Below are 15,648 nucleotides of genomic sequence, written 5' to 3' on the forward strand. Positions count from 1 at the left end.
AAGCTACACAAGAACACACTCTCAAAGGCCCTCTTCTCCAAAACGTGAAATATGTTTTTGGTTTTTCACTTCTACACATACAGGACCCAATTCAAAGACCACTGTAGCAGGCACTGACTTAACCTTTGATTTCAGCAAGAGCAGGGATGTGCTAGCATATTACGTAAATCAGTCAGGAACTTGTGCACTTCAGTAATACTTGGTTACATGATACCCATGTTTTTCTTCCAGTCCTTCTATTTAAGTAAGCTTAGTAGTAAGGCAAAAGCTAGGGGTTTCCTCTGTATTCCTTCAAATTCCTCTCACCAGAAATACATGTGATATGACTCTGCCCAACTGGCTGGCACTCAATGGATCACAGGAAGGCTGAGAAAGAGAAGTGTAAAGATGGTTCAGTGATGAAGGTACCTGGGAAGAAAACTGCAACTCACTGGAGCCAACATCCTCAGCACCCTCTGGTTTCAGCAAGGAACAGCAGAAGGTCTTTCACTAGAGTCCAGGAAAAGCAGATTAGCTCCGCTCTCAAGTATATAAAAAAACTTCTTAACTCATTAGATATTCAGATCATAAATTAAGGATCTCCTTTATGAAAGACACCATTGAATCAAAAATGGCTATTTTGTGGGCAGAGCAGAAAAGTGGTGTTCTAAAATACTTCCACTCTAGCAACAGATAGCTAGCCTCACTAAATCCATTCCACAAACATCAAAATGTGAACGTAATCTGGTACCTCTCATGCAGTGCAATATTAGCAGGTCTCAAACAGTGCTAGACACAGTGCCCCTACATGCCTCAGAGGTGCATACACAAAAGAAAGAGGCCAGAAGTACCTCCAATGAGTAAAATTGATTCCAAATGTCACCCCCGCCAGCTGCAATGGGTTCTCACCAAGGAATTTGGCTCCATACATCTACTTACAAAAACAACTTTCAAAGAAATAATGATCTATCCTTCTGCATCCACAAGAACCCCAGTGTGTGGAGAAATAATTAGCACTGGACCAAGGCTAATGCTGAGGTGAAACACAGAACAACATACAACTACACTTCAGGGCAGGGTATGAATAAAACTGAGGGACACTATTTACACTGTACCACAATTACTTACAGTGTTTTCTGGCTGCCTATGAAGCCTAGTTATTAGTCTGCTCTGTCAACAGCCATGGATTTTGAATGATCAGGGTAGTTTATATTACTACATAACTCTGTTATTTGGAATATCCTTCCTTCTCCTTTCTGAGCTAACCAGGCCCACATATATTTTTCCTTTGAAAAACAAGTGAAGAACTTGTGAAGATTTCCTCTCCCCTTCTCTTGTGACCAGCTGTAGGAGAGCTATGTTCGACCTTGAACCATTACACCTAGAGGTATGTCTTTTTCCCTACATGTCTTTTTCTCTAACTGGACTGCAGCTTAGTATCCAAGTCTGGGGCAGGCACAAGTTTCCACTTGCCTGTCCTTACTTGAAAGAGGTGCTGAAAAAAAGTGAGCCACAACGATCTGTACAGAAAGCAAGGCTTAAAGATTATTCGTGGGCCAAACTAAGGAAATGTGAATGACTAACATCAAGGCATCTTGTTCAGCTCTTTCACAGCTTGTCTCTGTACATCTTATCTAAGAAGACTGGAAAGAAACGCTGATGGACTGCCATTACTGAGAAAATGTGTGTGTGTTATGGTTACACTAGAGGAAGTGTTTAAGAACAGCTCAGCCTTGTGAAAATAATACCCTGTAACAGCTGCCAAGTCCCAGAGGGGTTACATCTCCTGACTCCCCAAGCTGTGCATGACTTCTATACATCACCATCTCCAACAGCTATGTTCAAGGATAAGGCAGTGTCTTTCATCTCTATGGACAAGTCAACACCTCTGTCATTTCCTGTTCACCACGGGTACTGTGCTCTGCAAAGAGGGTTGTGCTGATCAGGGAATTGAGCTTTTGAGAAATTTTGCTGCTTTTTCTTTTTCCTGCTTTGAAATTTCAGCTATGGGAAACAGAAGACAGGAAAGATGTCTGAGGTGTTTTAGGCAGGAGGAAAAGCAAAAAAAAGGTAGTGGTGGTCTGGATGTAGGAATCACCATCCTGTGGTACCAGGAAGAGAGATGTTTGTACCTGTTTGACGTGCTCAGCTCTGTTTTACACTCCTCACATACACATCACTCATGAGGCATTGTGTTATTGGATGCACCCCCAGTGTTATGTATTAATTTCCAAAGCAGACTTATTCACACACACATAACACATCCACCCACATGCAATAATGGTTAGACAGACACAAAGCCATCCAGCAGCCAATTATTTGGGGTGGGAACAGCTTGCATTATTTCATGATGAAGCTTAGCCTTAATTCTACCGAGCTAGAGAGGCTGGGAGCATGCAGTGCTCTCCTGACTGACTGCGGATCTCAGAGCGGGGCAGAAGATGTCAAGGCAAATCTTTTTTTGTCTGCAGTGCAGATTTTGTTGTGTGAATTTACTTGCAGATGAGGCCTCCAGATCCCCCATTCAAAAGCAGGAGCCCTAGGCCATACTCACATCTGCCACTGTTAACCTAAATTCCTGTTTGTGCTACAAAAGGAGCATGAAACCAGCAGAACTCTCCTTGTCTGGCAGGCTTTGGCCCATCGTTCAATCAATATATGTAGACAACAAGAAGCCAGAGGAATTTGCCCATTTGGGTGATGAATCAGGAGTACATGAGAGAGCCTGTGCTGCAAAGAGACAGCAGAGGAGCCCCATCATAACAGGAAACTCTAAGAGAAGCTCCAAACAATGTCACTTTACATGGGGTTTCGCTAAATCGAAGACCAGAAACTTTCCAAAACAGTCAGGCTTGAGCCAACAGTCATTGCCAAATCTGGAGTCTGATTTAAGTATGTCTTGGACCCAGGCATTTGTTCCAGTTCCCAACTGTGGAACAAGCCTAGTTGCTCTACAACCATAGCGCACACACAGTGTATTGCCTTAACCATGGCTGGCATGATCTGAAGCACACTTGTGTTTGCACTAAAAACCAAGGGGTCACAACAGATTATCCGAAAGACTCAACAGCTGACAAGCTTAGAGGATGTTTTCTAAAGCTGGCACACCACTGAAAAGGACAGATATCTTGCCAGCTCCTGTGCCAGACCTTTTATTCAGGAAGTGTTTACTAAAGTCCCATACTCCTGAAGAAAAGGTAGCACACCTTGCAATACAAGTTACAAGTGAGGAAAAGATGGAACATTTTCTTTTTAGAACATCTCCAAACTCTGTGCAGAGGCTGCACAGTTCTCATTTACAGACACAAATTTGACGTAAATGGTTCATCTTGTCTCCCTCCCCATGCAAGCTCTTTTTCCATCTTTTTCCAGCCTAGTTCTAAATGTGCCACACAATATAGCACCATACATGGAACTGTAGAGGCATTAGTAACCAGTTTCCATATTAAGACAAAGGAACCAATTATTCAGAAATCACCTAACAGTACATGGATCCACTCATTTTTGTGTTCCTAACAAAAGATGGACAAGAGATGTAACCAAATGTACAGCAGTACACAGAAAAGGCTAATCATGAAGAAATTCTCATGAAATTGTTTCGTAGATATTAACCAAACCCTTGCTGAAATCTACTCTAGCACCCATGACATTAAAATATTTTAGAGTTCTGCCACACCTTCCATGGTCCCCGGCAGTATCATCACCCTCTTTTCAAAGCTGAGAAACCAAGGCACAAAGTATTCTGTTCAGGATGGCTCACAGGGTCAAAACTAGATGCCTGACCTGCCTTCCAGTTTGTCCTTCTATCCGTTATACATTCCTTATGATTCAAAGTGTATCTGCAGCTAAATAAGCACGGGAGAATGACACAAATGGTTTGTACAGGCATCAAGGAGAACAGACCATAGTTTGTAGTCTAGACTGGTCTTTTCTCCTGCCTGCCCACAAGCCCCAGAAAACCAGAGATGGAAAAAAATATTCCTTTTGCTATTAACAGAAGCATACCTTGTGCACACACTAGTGCTTTAAAGCAAAGGGGGAAAGATCAAGCATCAGGCCTCTGTGCTTAATGAAAGCAGGTTTGCTATTGTTAAAAAAGCTCCCTACAGTCATCATTTCTCTCATTGTTTTGACTGTTGGGAGAGGTAGTCCAAACCCTGACACTGCCAGGAAACGTCACCTTTGCACTGCTTCACTATGCCTAATGCAACTTCTGCTTCTCTGCAGAGAGCCAAGATGTCACTGGACTTGCTCAGCCCACACCCCTGTGCTCTGCACCATCCCTCCAGCCTAGTCACAAAGGTGGACAGAGGTGAGAGAACATACAGAGCAGGGCTGGATAATTAGGGGTCTCCACTTCCTCCTATCCCCTGGAGACCTGCACATACGCACACGCGCACACAACTCCTTTGCAGATGAGACACTGCAGCGAGTAACAATGTTGTTAGCGCTGTGATGAGTTAGCACCTTGCCCTAAAATCACGTGTGAAGCAACGGCTGGGAGGAAGGGACTTATTAATGGAGTCCCCAAGTCTTTGGAATGCAGCTGTTATCTCCCTCACAAGCTTCGGAGCACTGATAACTTTGCAAGACATTTCTTTCCCACACCCAGGCAAATACAAATGTACTTCACTAGGTTTTCCATCCCCCAAATATGCAGGGAGTGGAACTGAGCATCAGAGCGTAAACAGTGCTCAGCAGCTCTCACCAGGAAAACTGAATTCCATCGGAGTTCCTCTGCCTACAGTCTCACTGGAGCTGTGTACAGGGATGAGGAGTTACTCCGTGTACAGTTACTAATTGCCAGCAGTGAAAATAAAAAAAAAAGGAGTTATAGCTCCTACGCTAGTCAGCTGGCAACCTACAGCACCTCTCCTGCCTCTAAGCTCTTTAACAATACATGCATAAACACAGACAACCTCTCCATCCAAAGAGGCAGAGATTTAAATCCGTAATTAGCACATTTGGAGGAGTCACCACAAATGAGATTAGCTTTTGCACATTGCTGGGGAAGCAGTTGTGCCCCTATAATGTCCAAGTGGTGGGCGCTCAAGCTGACCCTGGAATTCCCCTTTAGAAGCTCATCTGCTTTGCTCTCAACAGCACTGTCTTCCACTGCTGCATGCAGCGTCTCTTCAGGAGTTAACAGTCTGGTTTTACTACAGTCTGGTGCTAATACTAGGCACCGGGTGACCATATTTTATGTCAGCCACTGTGAATATACTGCATGGAAGGAATAATTTCAATTTGTAAAGGGACTTCCCAGGTAGCAAACAATTCAACATGGAAAATGGGCAGAAAAAAGTCTCTGTGGTAGCAGCTTGTTAGCCCAGCACCCATCTGCTCTCTCTTCTCCATTTCTGGAGTCCTAGCTGCTTTGTCTGCTGACAAAACCCTGGGTTTAGTGCTGTCAGCACTGCAGAGCTGTAGAGCTGCACAGAGCCAAGCTGCATTCTCATCTGCCTTGTGCTTTACCAAAAAAATTGCCCACTTAAGCAAGGATACCTGAGCAGTTATTACTGCTTGTTATATATAAAGTAACTTTGATTTGGAGACCCCAGAATGAGTTTGCAGTGCCACTTGGTCAAGAAACCTTGTCCTGAATTGTAGGTTGAAAAGCCACTGTTTTACAACTGTCTCACTAAGAAATGCCCAGTGGGAATAAGCACTGTATTGCTGTAGAGGAAGAGGTTATCTAAACGTTTCCGAACAGAACTTAAATCAACCCCATTCACCATAATAACTCTGACTCTTCTGCAACACAGAACAAGTAAATCTCATGAAGTTATAGATCACTTGACACCAAAAAGGTAATGATGTCACCAGCCAGGTGCTGCCTGATTTGAGATGGTTGTGGATACTACACCTGCATCAGTAGTCACAGGAACACATGGGACATGGAGAGCCAATAAAGGAGAAGAGGCCATAGGGCTCTCCACATGGAAATAAACCCATGCTCTGTTACATACCAGCAAAGGGATGTAAGAGCATTTGTCAGATTTTCCTAATTCTTCCTCTTGGCCTTGAGTTCTGGACGTAGTCTCACCCCGCCGCACACAGAAACAGCCTGGACCTTGTTCAGTCACAGACCTCATGGCATAAACATTTAGGGATTAAATCTTAATGCTCTCTCTAGCCACTTCCCTACAAACTGGCCTTTCACTTACACCCCATCAGTGGAAGTGTGGGTTTTTTTTAGTTCTCAGAGACAGAAAAGGAGTTGGCACCTTTCATTTTGAGTGACGTTCATCTGTAGGTAAATTGATCTAATAGCTTGTTAGAGTGCCAGTTAGAACCAACAATAACTCAATTGACCTATAACTGCCTTGGCACCAACACAACTTTCAAAAATAAGAGAAAGGAAGAAATCTTTGCTCTGGCAGAGATGAGAGCTCAGATAGTTGGTTTCAAGAGCAAACTGAGGGATTCATGGGCTTGCTAATGAGATGCTCATAAGACATCAGAAACCAAGAAAAATTCCAATGATTTCAAGCTAAAATGACATTACGTTATCTCCAGACAAAGATCACCCTTTTATCTGTGTAATAAATGACTCTACAGCAGAAAAACTCAGTGCAACAGAAAGCACTAGCAGAGTTACCTAACCAGAATAACACCTTGAAAACTTAAATTTACCTGCTTATAATAGTACTGAACAGTCCTACAGTGATTCTTTGTGTGTCTACCAATAAAAACCTTTAGAAAAAACATTTTTCCCTTAAAATCTGTTTCACAATAATGGAGTGGGGATTGTGCTACTATACAAATTCATCATTTTTAAATGCTTAGCTCTAAGGACTGAGATATTTCAAGTTGGGGAAAAAAAAAACCAACCCAAACCCAAACATGTAGAGTTTGTCTAAACATTGCTGGGCTGGTAGTGTCCAAGGATGGAAATAGAGATAATGTGGAAGGGTTTTAAATTACTAGGCAAAATGATCTATTCTTAAATCAGGAAGGAAAGCAAAGAGTGAGAAAACTGAGATTGAAGAGTCAGAGGGATGATAGCAACTCAGAATATACAGAACGAGAGAAAACTAATCTGGGGAGACCCACACAGAAAAAACCTGAAGGATGGAGCCTGGCAAGGGAGGGAACTGGACTAAGTGCCACGTGCAACATACTGCAATGGGAACATTGTGGGGAGCAGCAGGTGGAAGAGGCATTACTGGAAACTAAGACAAAGTGGAAGACAGTGATCAGATGATAAACTGGGTATTGGGACCTGGGACTGGCTGGACAAGAAACCTGCCATGAGAAGCCTAGAAAATAGTGATGGAACTGGTGGGGTAAGAAACACAAACTTGAAGTGAGGGATAGGGAGAACAACAGGTTGCAGGGAGATGGGCAGAAGGTATCATGCTTAGGTACTGGGGAGAAAACAAGCACAGAATTTGTAATAAGCAGAGTATATTTCCCTTTGAAGCCTGGAGAGTAACCCAAGAATCTGGTGCATCATCGTTCCTTTGCTGTAACTACCTGCTATGGCCATTGCTTAATTCAAAGCAAAGGGCAGTGCAGCATATCCGTCAAAAGATTCATACTTGCTAATGAATCCAGAGATATTACAATAGGATAGGGACTGATTTGGCTTTTAAAACCTTAACAACTATACAAAAACACTGTATTATAAAAAATTCAAAAGCTCAGGTTACGAAATAGCAGAAAGGAGGTTAGCTGTACATATGTATTATATTACAGTCCTTACATGATTCAAAACAGTTCTTCCCATAGAATTCATGCTTCATTCAACATGAGAGGAAGGGCTTGAGGCAGATGTGGGCTGGAAAGAGATTTTCTATAGAAGCTCATTTCTTGCACAATCTGGAAGGTTTGCAATAAAGAGAGATAAGGAACTGCAGAATGAGATGTGATGGCTAAGGCAGATGAGCAGTGCCCTGGAGATTCTGTCTCTGCCAAAAAGTTCCTGCAGAGGTGTTAAGCAAATCGCTCAGTCCAAAACTGTAATTAGAATAATATTCTTAGGTGATGATTAAAGAGAACACTATGTCATTGTTTATTGCTATGATTTTTTTTTTCTTGCTATAACGACAGATAAACTAACAAACATCAGAGGGTGGGTGGGATCGGCATGCCCATTTCTCAGTCTGGCTGCTCACCAAGCTAGTCCAAGACACGGTCCGAATCAGAATGTCCCAATCCTCTTAAAGCACCCATTACTCTTAAAACAGGTAGTCATTATCTCTGTGCCCTTGTCTTCTGGGTCACAGCAATGTCTGATTCCTCACTAAGCACCCACAAAGGCAGAGCTCTGAACATAAGGTGTGGTGTGTAATGCTTCATACTCTGCAAAACAGGTCCTTAAATTGACTACACCAAGTTAATGAACGTTTTTGACCTTAGTCTCTATGAGTCTCTGCCACCTTGCTATAAACTGGGGATGACGGTACCAGTTTCCTAGCCAAGGTGTCAGGAGGCAAAATGAACATTTACTGCCATTATAGTTGCATATTTTATAAGTGTCAAAATAAAGAAAACGCTATAAAGAAATTAATCTGTTTTTTTCAGAATAGGATCTGAATAAGATGTAATAAATATGGTATACTACCTTAACAAGGAGATAGAGAAAACGTTAAATAGTTTTTCACAAAGGAGCCATCCCTGTGTGTATGGAATGAGGCATGGGCTTCTGTGGAAGAGATAATGTATGCATCTATTGGCAGAGATTTGTGCAATGGGCCTCAATGACGTTTATGCAGAAAATCTTAACCATAGCGCTTTCTTAAATCTCAATATTTGCTTTAGCATTTTTTATACTCTTTCATCTCATTTCCTACACATGAATATACATGAAAATACCGTAATATTATGTGATTATAGTCTTAAAACATACTATGGTGATACACTGAGGTGTTTCATTTACTGAGGCTTTCCTGCTTTCAAACGCTGCCTTTTATAGCAACTGAACGTCTCATACAAAAAACTGTATCCCTGCACTGATTGTCTAGTGTGTTTTTTTCATCCTCTGCCTCATGACATGTGAACTAGGGCATGAAGCATGTAATGGCTTGCCTATGGACATGGGAAATATGGCTGCACTAGTTTGGTCCCCTTAGTTTATGGTCACAAAATCATGTTTCTTCTCCTGCAGCCTGATTCACTGTCCACTGAAGCCACCAACATGCTGTTCACAGAATTTGGATTATTCCTCACATTATTCCTGTTTGGATCCCCTCGTTCTGCTCCAACAAAACTGCCCTGGGAATTGGCAGGAAAGTTGTCTATAGTAAAGACAGCAAGATCTGACTTCAGGAAAGCATCTCCCCTTCCTCAGCTAGCAGTGCTCCCACATGATTTTGAGGCAACTGTCATCAGCATAAACAAGAAACGAAAATAGCCAAGTCTATGAGCTGCCTACCAATAAACCTGCGCCCGATTTGCACATTGTATTAGTCTTCTATGACAGGCGCAGGTTCTGCTACTAATGCAACTGTCTCCCAGACCTCTCCCTCTAAGCAGAGGTTTCACTGAACCAGAATTTCAATTTGCTGTACATATGGCCCACACAGTGGGTAGCTTTCCTTTTACTTTGCTATGAGCAGTGGACAAGTCACATGATGAGAGTTTGCCATTGTGGACAGCATCTGAATGTGGATAGGCATGAAGTGAAGCCGGCACAAGAAGCAGCATTCTGGGCAGCAGGTAAAGAAAAGGGCGTAATTGTCTGAAAGCAGGGAGAGCAACACCCACCTAAGTGAACTGCCAAAGTCAGTGAGCAGTGCCGTATGCTTCACAAATTGTTTACCCTTCTAACAAAACATTTTACGAATGAGAACAGACAGCACAGACAGACTAGCACTCCATGAGGCACTCTAGAAATCACTTCTACTCAGGAAAGCAGAAAAGGTAAACACACATCCTTCCCATTTTTGCTCAATCCCACCAGTGCTATTGGGTTCAGCATTTAGTACTATAATTAGGAAACCCCACTAATTCCCCACAAGAAGGCAGCCTGAATGGCACTGCTTAGAGGTCTGGAGCTGCATGAAGGGAAGCAAATTATTTTGTTCTCCAGGAATTCCCCTACTTTATGTATCACACCTGAGCATCTATTGCTTTTGGTACCACAGAAATCTCCCCAGGTTCCCAAGCTGACAGGGGGCTCTGGCAGAAGAAGGAAATGAAAGAAAGGATCTGTTTGCAGAGAAGTATTAAAAGGGAGAACAGTTAAAAGAAAAATTCTAAAATCTGAAGTTGGGGCTGTTACAGAGTGGAATATTTTCCATTGTTTTCAAAAAGGCAGCAGCTTCTCTTTTCTGTGAAGAAGTTAATAGATTACCGGGCAGTGAATAACGTGCAGTTCTATTATTTACATCCACTGCTTGGACTATTTTGGTCCTTCAGACAGTGTATCTGTTCTCAGGCCTTTCTAAAAGCAGCATGCTACACTTTTTTCCAAGCAATTCTGGGTAACAGCTACAACCAATATGCTTCAGTCAGCTACAAACTAGATAGATCATTGTTTGTCTGCAATTTTTTTATTAAATCAATTGTACTGGATCAATGCTTCCTCTAAGCAATAAATTACAATTCTATCTACACAGTGAAAAAGCTTTCAAACTCACAGATAAATCTTGATCTAGGAAATACAGTTTGGCTCTGCACCGGTGTGTGATCAACCACAGATGCAAATAAACTCAAGCTGCTAACACACACCTGCACCTCGGAACAGGAGCTAGTACTCTTACTTTCATTAGAAATTGCTAAGACACCCTTTAAGTGCTTCAAGAACTAGTCCACTGCATTAGTCATGAGTACTCAGGGGCACAGAGTTTGGTTTTCATAAAGGTCATTTGGTGTCTTTTCCCCTGACAATGGACTAAAAACAGAGGTCAACACAGACAATCTATATTAATTTGCTTTACTCTTGGAGGGTCATAGATTTGCCACTGGAATTAGCCATATTAGATGCTAAAATGATAATTCAATGAGACTATGATGAAAGCCTCAGTTCTATTCTAAAACAGGAACTCCTCTCACACAGTGCAAAGGAGATGCAACTACATGAAGTCAGAGGAATTCACCAATGTCATTTCACAGCAGAATCAAGCCCCAGTAAATAGGGCTGGAGTGTTCCATTCAAAACTTCCCATCTCAAGCTGTACTGAGACAGGAGTCATGAGGTCTTGAGCTCTACCAAAACGCCTGAAGACGCACCTCATTCTCAAGAGGTGAAATTGGTTTCTCAAAAAATACACAAAATAAGATCTGGATCTAAATATTTATTAACTTGAAACTTGTACACAAAATGCTGCTGCACAGCTTTGGTGACAGCGAAGTGCAAGATAATGAAGACTCATGCCTCTTACAAGATCCTAACACCCCAGAATCTGCACCCATCTATAACAAGGAGCAATCACACTCCTTGTTATATTATGCACTGCACAATTTGCAAAGCAGAAAATAAGAGCCCTTTGGGTCAAGGATATACCTCTTGCAAACATTTTGGTAATATCTCCTCTTTGGTGCAATCTGCTGCATTTCAGAGGTCAAAAACTGTTGTTCATATTCACGTGAGTTGTTTCCAAGACAGATGCTATAGCAGCATTCAGAGAATGAGGGAATACAAAACCCCAACAGAATCTGGGAAACTCCCACTCTTCTCCTTTAAGGCAGCCATTGTTCATAGGTCACTTTTCATGGAAGCCCACACATTTTCTCTAAGCTGCATTCATATTCTAACAAATATGTTGCATGTGAACTAGAAACAGGGGTGAACAAAGTTCCCCAGAAAATATACATATTGACCATACATAGTGCATCCAACTCCTCCTGGTGTCTTCAGATGCCTCTCCATTCAACCAGTACCACTGCCCCATCTGATGTTGGTATGTAAAAGTAGGGAGAAAACAGGTATTCGTGTGCTAGGCTTCTAGCATCAATACAGAAGAAACACCAAGTGGCAAGGTATCAGCCTACCTGGAATCTGACCCCAGGCAGAGAGTAGACTGCACCAGGGTACAGATATCCAGCTTACTGTGCTTTCTCTGCACAAATGCAAAGCTACGTCAGGGGAGGACTATTATTATTAATACTAACAAGTCATACATGCATTCATATATATCTGCATGCATACAAACATCTAAGTGTTAGCATACTCAGTGTGACCAGCTGGTTTGGGAGAATCTAAGTTTGCCTGCATATTTCATTCCTTTGTGTAAGGAAGGCTAGGAGTGGCCCTAATGCCAAGCACCTCAGAAATAAAAACTTACCTCATAAATTTATGTGCTGTTTTAAGGAATAAGCATTGGTTCACTAGGAATCTTAAAAAAACCCAAACTCTTAGGACCATCTCATCTTGGCAAGGTGGTTACCTCAGCTACCACTACAATTCTTTTACTGAAGTTTGCCAGTCTGATTCCGTGCTGAAAACAGTCACAAAGATGAAGGCAATAAATCCACTATACAGATACACAAAAGATATGTGAACTGAACACTGCTTTCACGTAAATCCAAATACAATCCCGAGACTAATAAATCCAAAATCCCTTGAGGGCGTGACACACAGAGAACACCTTGCTAAAATAACCCAAGAAAGCACATTAGTTAGTTTTTGTAATTCCAGACTCGTGGCACATAATACAAAGATCTATAACCAAGAATATGAAATTGGTTTTGTTCTTTCTAAAGCTTTCATTTCACTGTTTGTGGGGTACTACTTGATCAGTCACAATTGGGAGGCAATTTTATACTCTTTCCAATTTGGGTTTGAATAAGATTGTACTTGCAAGGACTATATATCATGATGTAGCTACTATGAAACCCTCATATGCTCGGTCAGCTGTGCACTTGGGACACTTGAATGCACTCAATTTAAACGACAGTGCAGTCTTCCAATTCACATAGCCTTCTAATAACATTTGTTAATCCAAGCAAATATCAAGGCATCTGTTCAGTGCCAGTAGTGCTGAACCTTCTAAGCATGTGGGCTCCTTGCTAAATCCTAAAAGGCAGTGTCAAGAGGTTTCTGTCATTTGTCTTTGAGCACCCAAATCCATCCTGGAACCCCTTCCTGCAATTATCTTGCTAACTGTATTTTAGGGAATAATGCAAGGTTTCTTGCAGAGCCCAAGAATTCAATAAATGAATTTTGTAGTATACATGTAGTTTGATAGATGTGTGTTTGAATAATGTTCTTTTAACTGTGTGCTTTTAAATGTGAGACGTAAGCCAGTTGTAATTAAAGTTGAAGCAATAAACCTTAGCCATTGATTGCACTAAGTAATTAATTATTGATTGCAGTACATTACATACATATTGCAGAGGACAATTCACCTGTGCAGTAGACAATACTTTACTCAGAAATACCCCAAAACAAACCCTCTGCTATACAGAACTATACAAAAATTGGCTCTAGGGTTTACAAGTTAATTTTCTTATTATCCTTCATGGAAATGTTGCTGCCTGAGTGAAAGCAAGCCATTACTTTCATAAAGGCAATGTTAACTCTTTCCTATCCAAATTACTTTTGCAAATATGGGTCTACAGATGCAAAAGAGAAAATCTTTCTCTGTAAGACTCTGAAGGTGTTAAGTTCCTTCTTAATGAATGCCTCTATCCCCTGCCACATACCAATTCCTGACAAGCATGCTGCAGCAAGAAGCCCTACAGAACAGCAACAGTAGCAACATCCTTCCCTAACTCTTGGGGAAGCAGAAGGGAGAGGACTTGGAGGTACCAAAATGGGAACTGAAAACATCAATCAGACAGACCGTACATTCTAAACTGGAGATGCAGGACTAGTTAAGCAGCAGACACCATGCTTTTAGTCTACAGTTGTGCATCAGGTGGGAACTTTTTTCCCCATTTACACTGAACTTATGAAGAGGCTTTCCCTTATAGAAAGCCAAAGCAAAAGATATTTATTGGTTTAAAAACACAATTTAAAATTAGTAGTAGTGTGGGGACACTAAAATTAAGCTTAAATATAAATGAAACCTGCAGATTGTTTTCCTGGAACAGATCTTGGATGTGTCCTCCAGCTTCTCTGACTAGGAAATTGCGAAGGAAAGTTATGTCTGGGTGCGTGCATGCAGAAAGGTCTGAGCTGGATGTGGTAGGGGAAGGGGCCAGCCAGCTAGTTTTGAGTGGGCTAGGAAGGGGGGGGGGGGGGGGGGGGGGGGCGGTCGGTTGTACCTGAAGTCGCTGTAGGGATGGATGATCCAGAACCCGGCAGACTTAACCCTTTCCTGCTCCCTCTCCACGGCCTTCTGGCTGCCAAACATCCTCAAGGAGAATTTGTTGACGCCCGGCTGGAGCATGGCCCCGAATTGCCTCTGCATGAAACCAGCTTGGCCCAGCCTCTGCTCCTCATCTGGGGTGATCTGGTCGCACCCTCCACCTCCTTCCACTTTGATGGAGGTAGAGGAGCAAGCCCGGGGGGGTTGCTGCTGGGGCTCTGGTGGGGACGCTGGTGGTGGAGGCGCTGGCAGTCCCTGCTCCAGCTCCCCACTGCCAGGGGGGCTCTTGTCCTCACTGGGGGAGGCTGGCTCCCCTTCGCCGCCGATCAGCCTCTTCTCCTCGGCCGCGTCGTGGAGGTGCCTGCTGGTCAGCGAGGACAGGCTCCCTTTGAAGCGGCGGCAGTCCCCGTTGGTGCTGGTCTTGGCACCCTTGCTGCCTGCCTCTGTCTCCAGGAGGCCGGGGTCCCCCCCTCTGCCGGGGTCTCCCCCAAGTGCCCGGGTGCTCCCAGCAGAGGGCGAAGGCAGTGGCTTCAGCCTGATGCTTTTCCTCCGGGTGTCCTTGTCGCTGTCTTCCTCCTCGTCCATGATTGATGCCTTGGGTCCTATCTGCTGGGGCAGACTGTAGAGCCTCTTGCGCATGGAGGGGGGCAGCTTGTCCATGACCGATGCTGCTGCTGCTGCTGCTCAGTTAGAGGGAAAGACCCCCCGGCTCTGCCCAAGGAGGGGAACTGACACTGCCCCCAGGCCCCTGCCCCCAGCTCAAGGGGCAGAAGGGACCAAAGACTGGTGTGTCATCTCCTTACCAGACTGTGGCATCCACAGGCTCTGCATCAAAACACAGGCTCTGCATCCAGAAGGAAAGGGGGAAAAAAAAAAAAGGGAAGGCAAAAAAAGCGCCCCCCCCCCCCCCCCCCCGCCCGGCTTCCTCTGTTGTCTCGATTTGGCTACTTGCTGCTTGTCTCCCCTTGGTGAGTGTTACTGCAATCCCTGTCTGCTCAGATCCACAGCACTGGGCAAGAAGTCTAGAGGAGAGCCACACACTTCTGGCTGGAAGGCAAGGGAGGGCGGCAGCTGCAGCAGCCGCCTTGCCATGTTGGCTTCGAGATGCAAATGTGCTGTGTCTCCTGGCGGGCAGACATTATCCGGAAAGCGAAGCTCAAGCCCGGGTACCTCAAACTCCTCAACCTGCCGGCCAATAGCACAATGAACTGCAACCTGCAGCAGCCACTGCTTGCTTACATCACTGTCATCACTTACTCCTCAAGCAGCCCCTGCTCCTGGGAATATTCATGAAGCCATCCCATTCTATTGGGTTGCCATAGGAGCGACTACTGCACACAGGCTCTGCCTACCTGAGCCGGCACCCAGGCTTCTTAAAAGGGCAACGTCTGGCTGCTAAGGGTGTGAGTGGCTGAACGGGCGCCGCAACGCCGCAGCTGCTGCTGCCGCCGCCACCGCCGCCAGGCTG

General features: G+C 43.7%; 1 protein-coding gene across 1 annotated transcript in view; it reads right to left on the reverse strand.

The window, feature by feature from the left end:
* LOC119150815 (potassium/sodium hyperpolarization-activated cyclic nucleotide-gated channel 4-like) overlaps window positions 1–14,980 on the reverse strand; it is a 72,203-nt gene extending 57,223 nt beyond the window's left edge. The window contains exon 1 of the mRNA XM_037393788.1: window positions 14,137–14,980. Coding sequence (XP_037249685.1) covers window positions 14,137–14,840 — 704 coding nt within the window. The 5' untranslated portion in view covers window positions 14,841–14,980. The remainder of the gene's footprint in view (window positions 1–14,136) is intronic.
* Between the last annotated feature and the right edge of the window lie 668 nt (window positions 14,981–15,648).

Source organism: Falco rusticolus, chromosome 7 (genome assembly GCF_015220075.1).
Source record: "Falco rusticolus isolate bFalRus1 chromosome 7, bFalRus1.pri, whole genome shotgun sequence".
NCBI classification, from domain to species: Eukaryota; Metazoa; Chordata; class Aves; order Falconiformes; family Falconidae; genus Falco; species Falco rusticolus.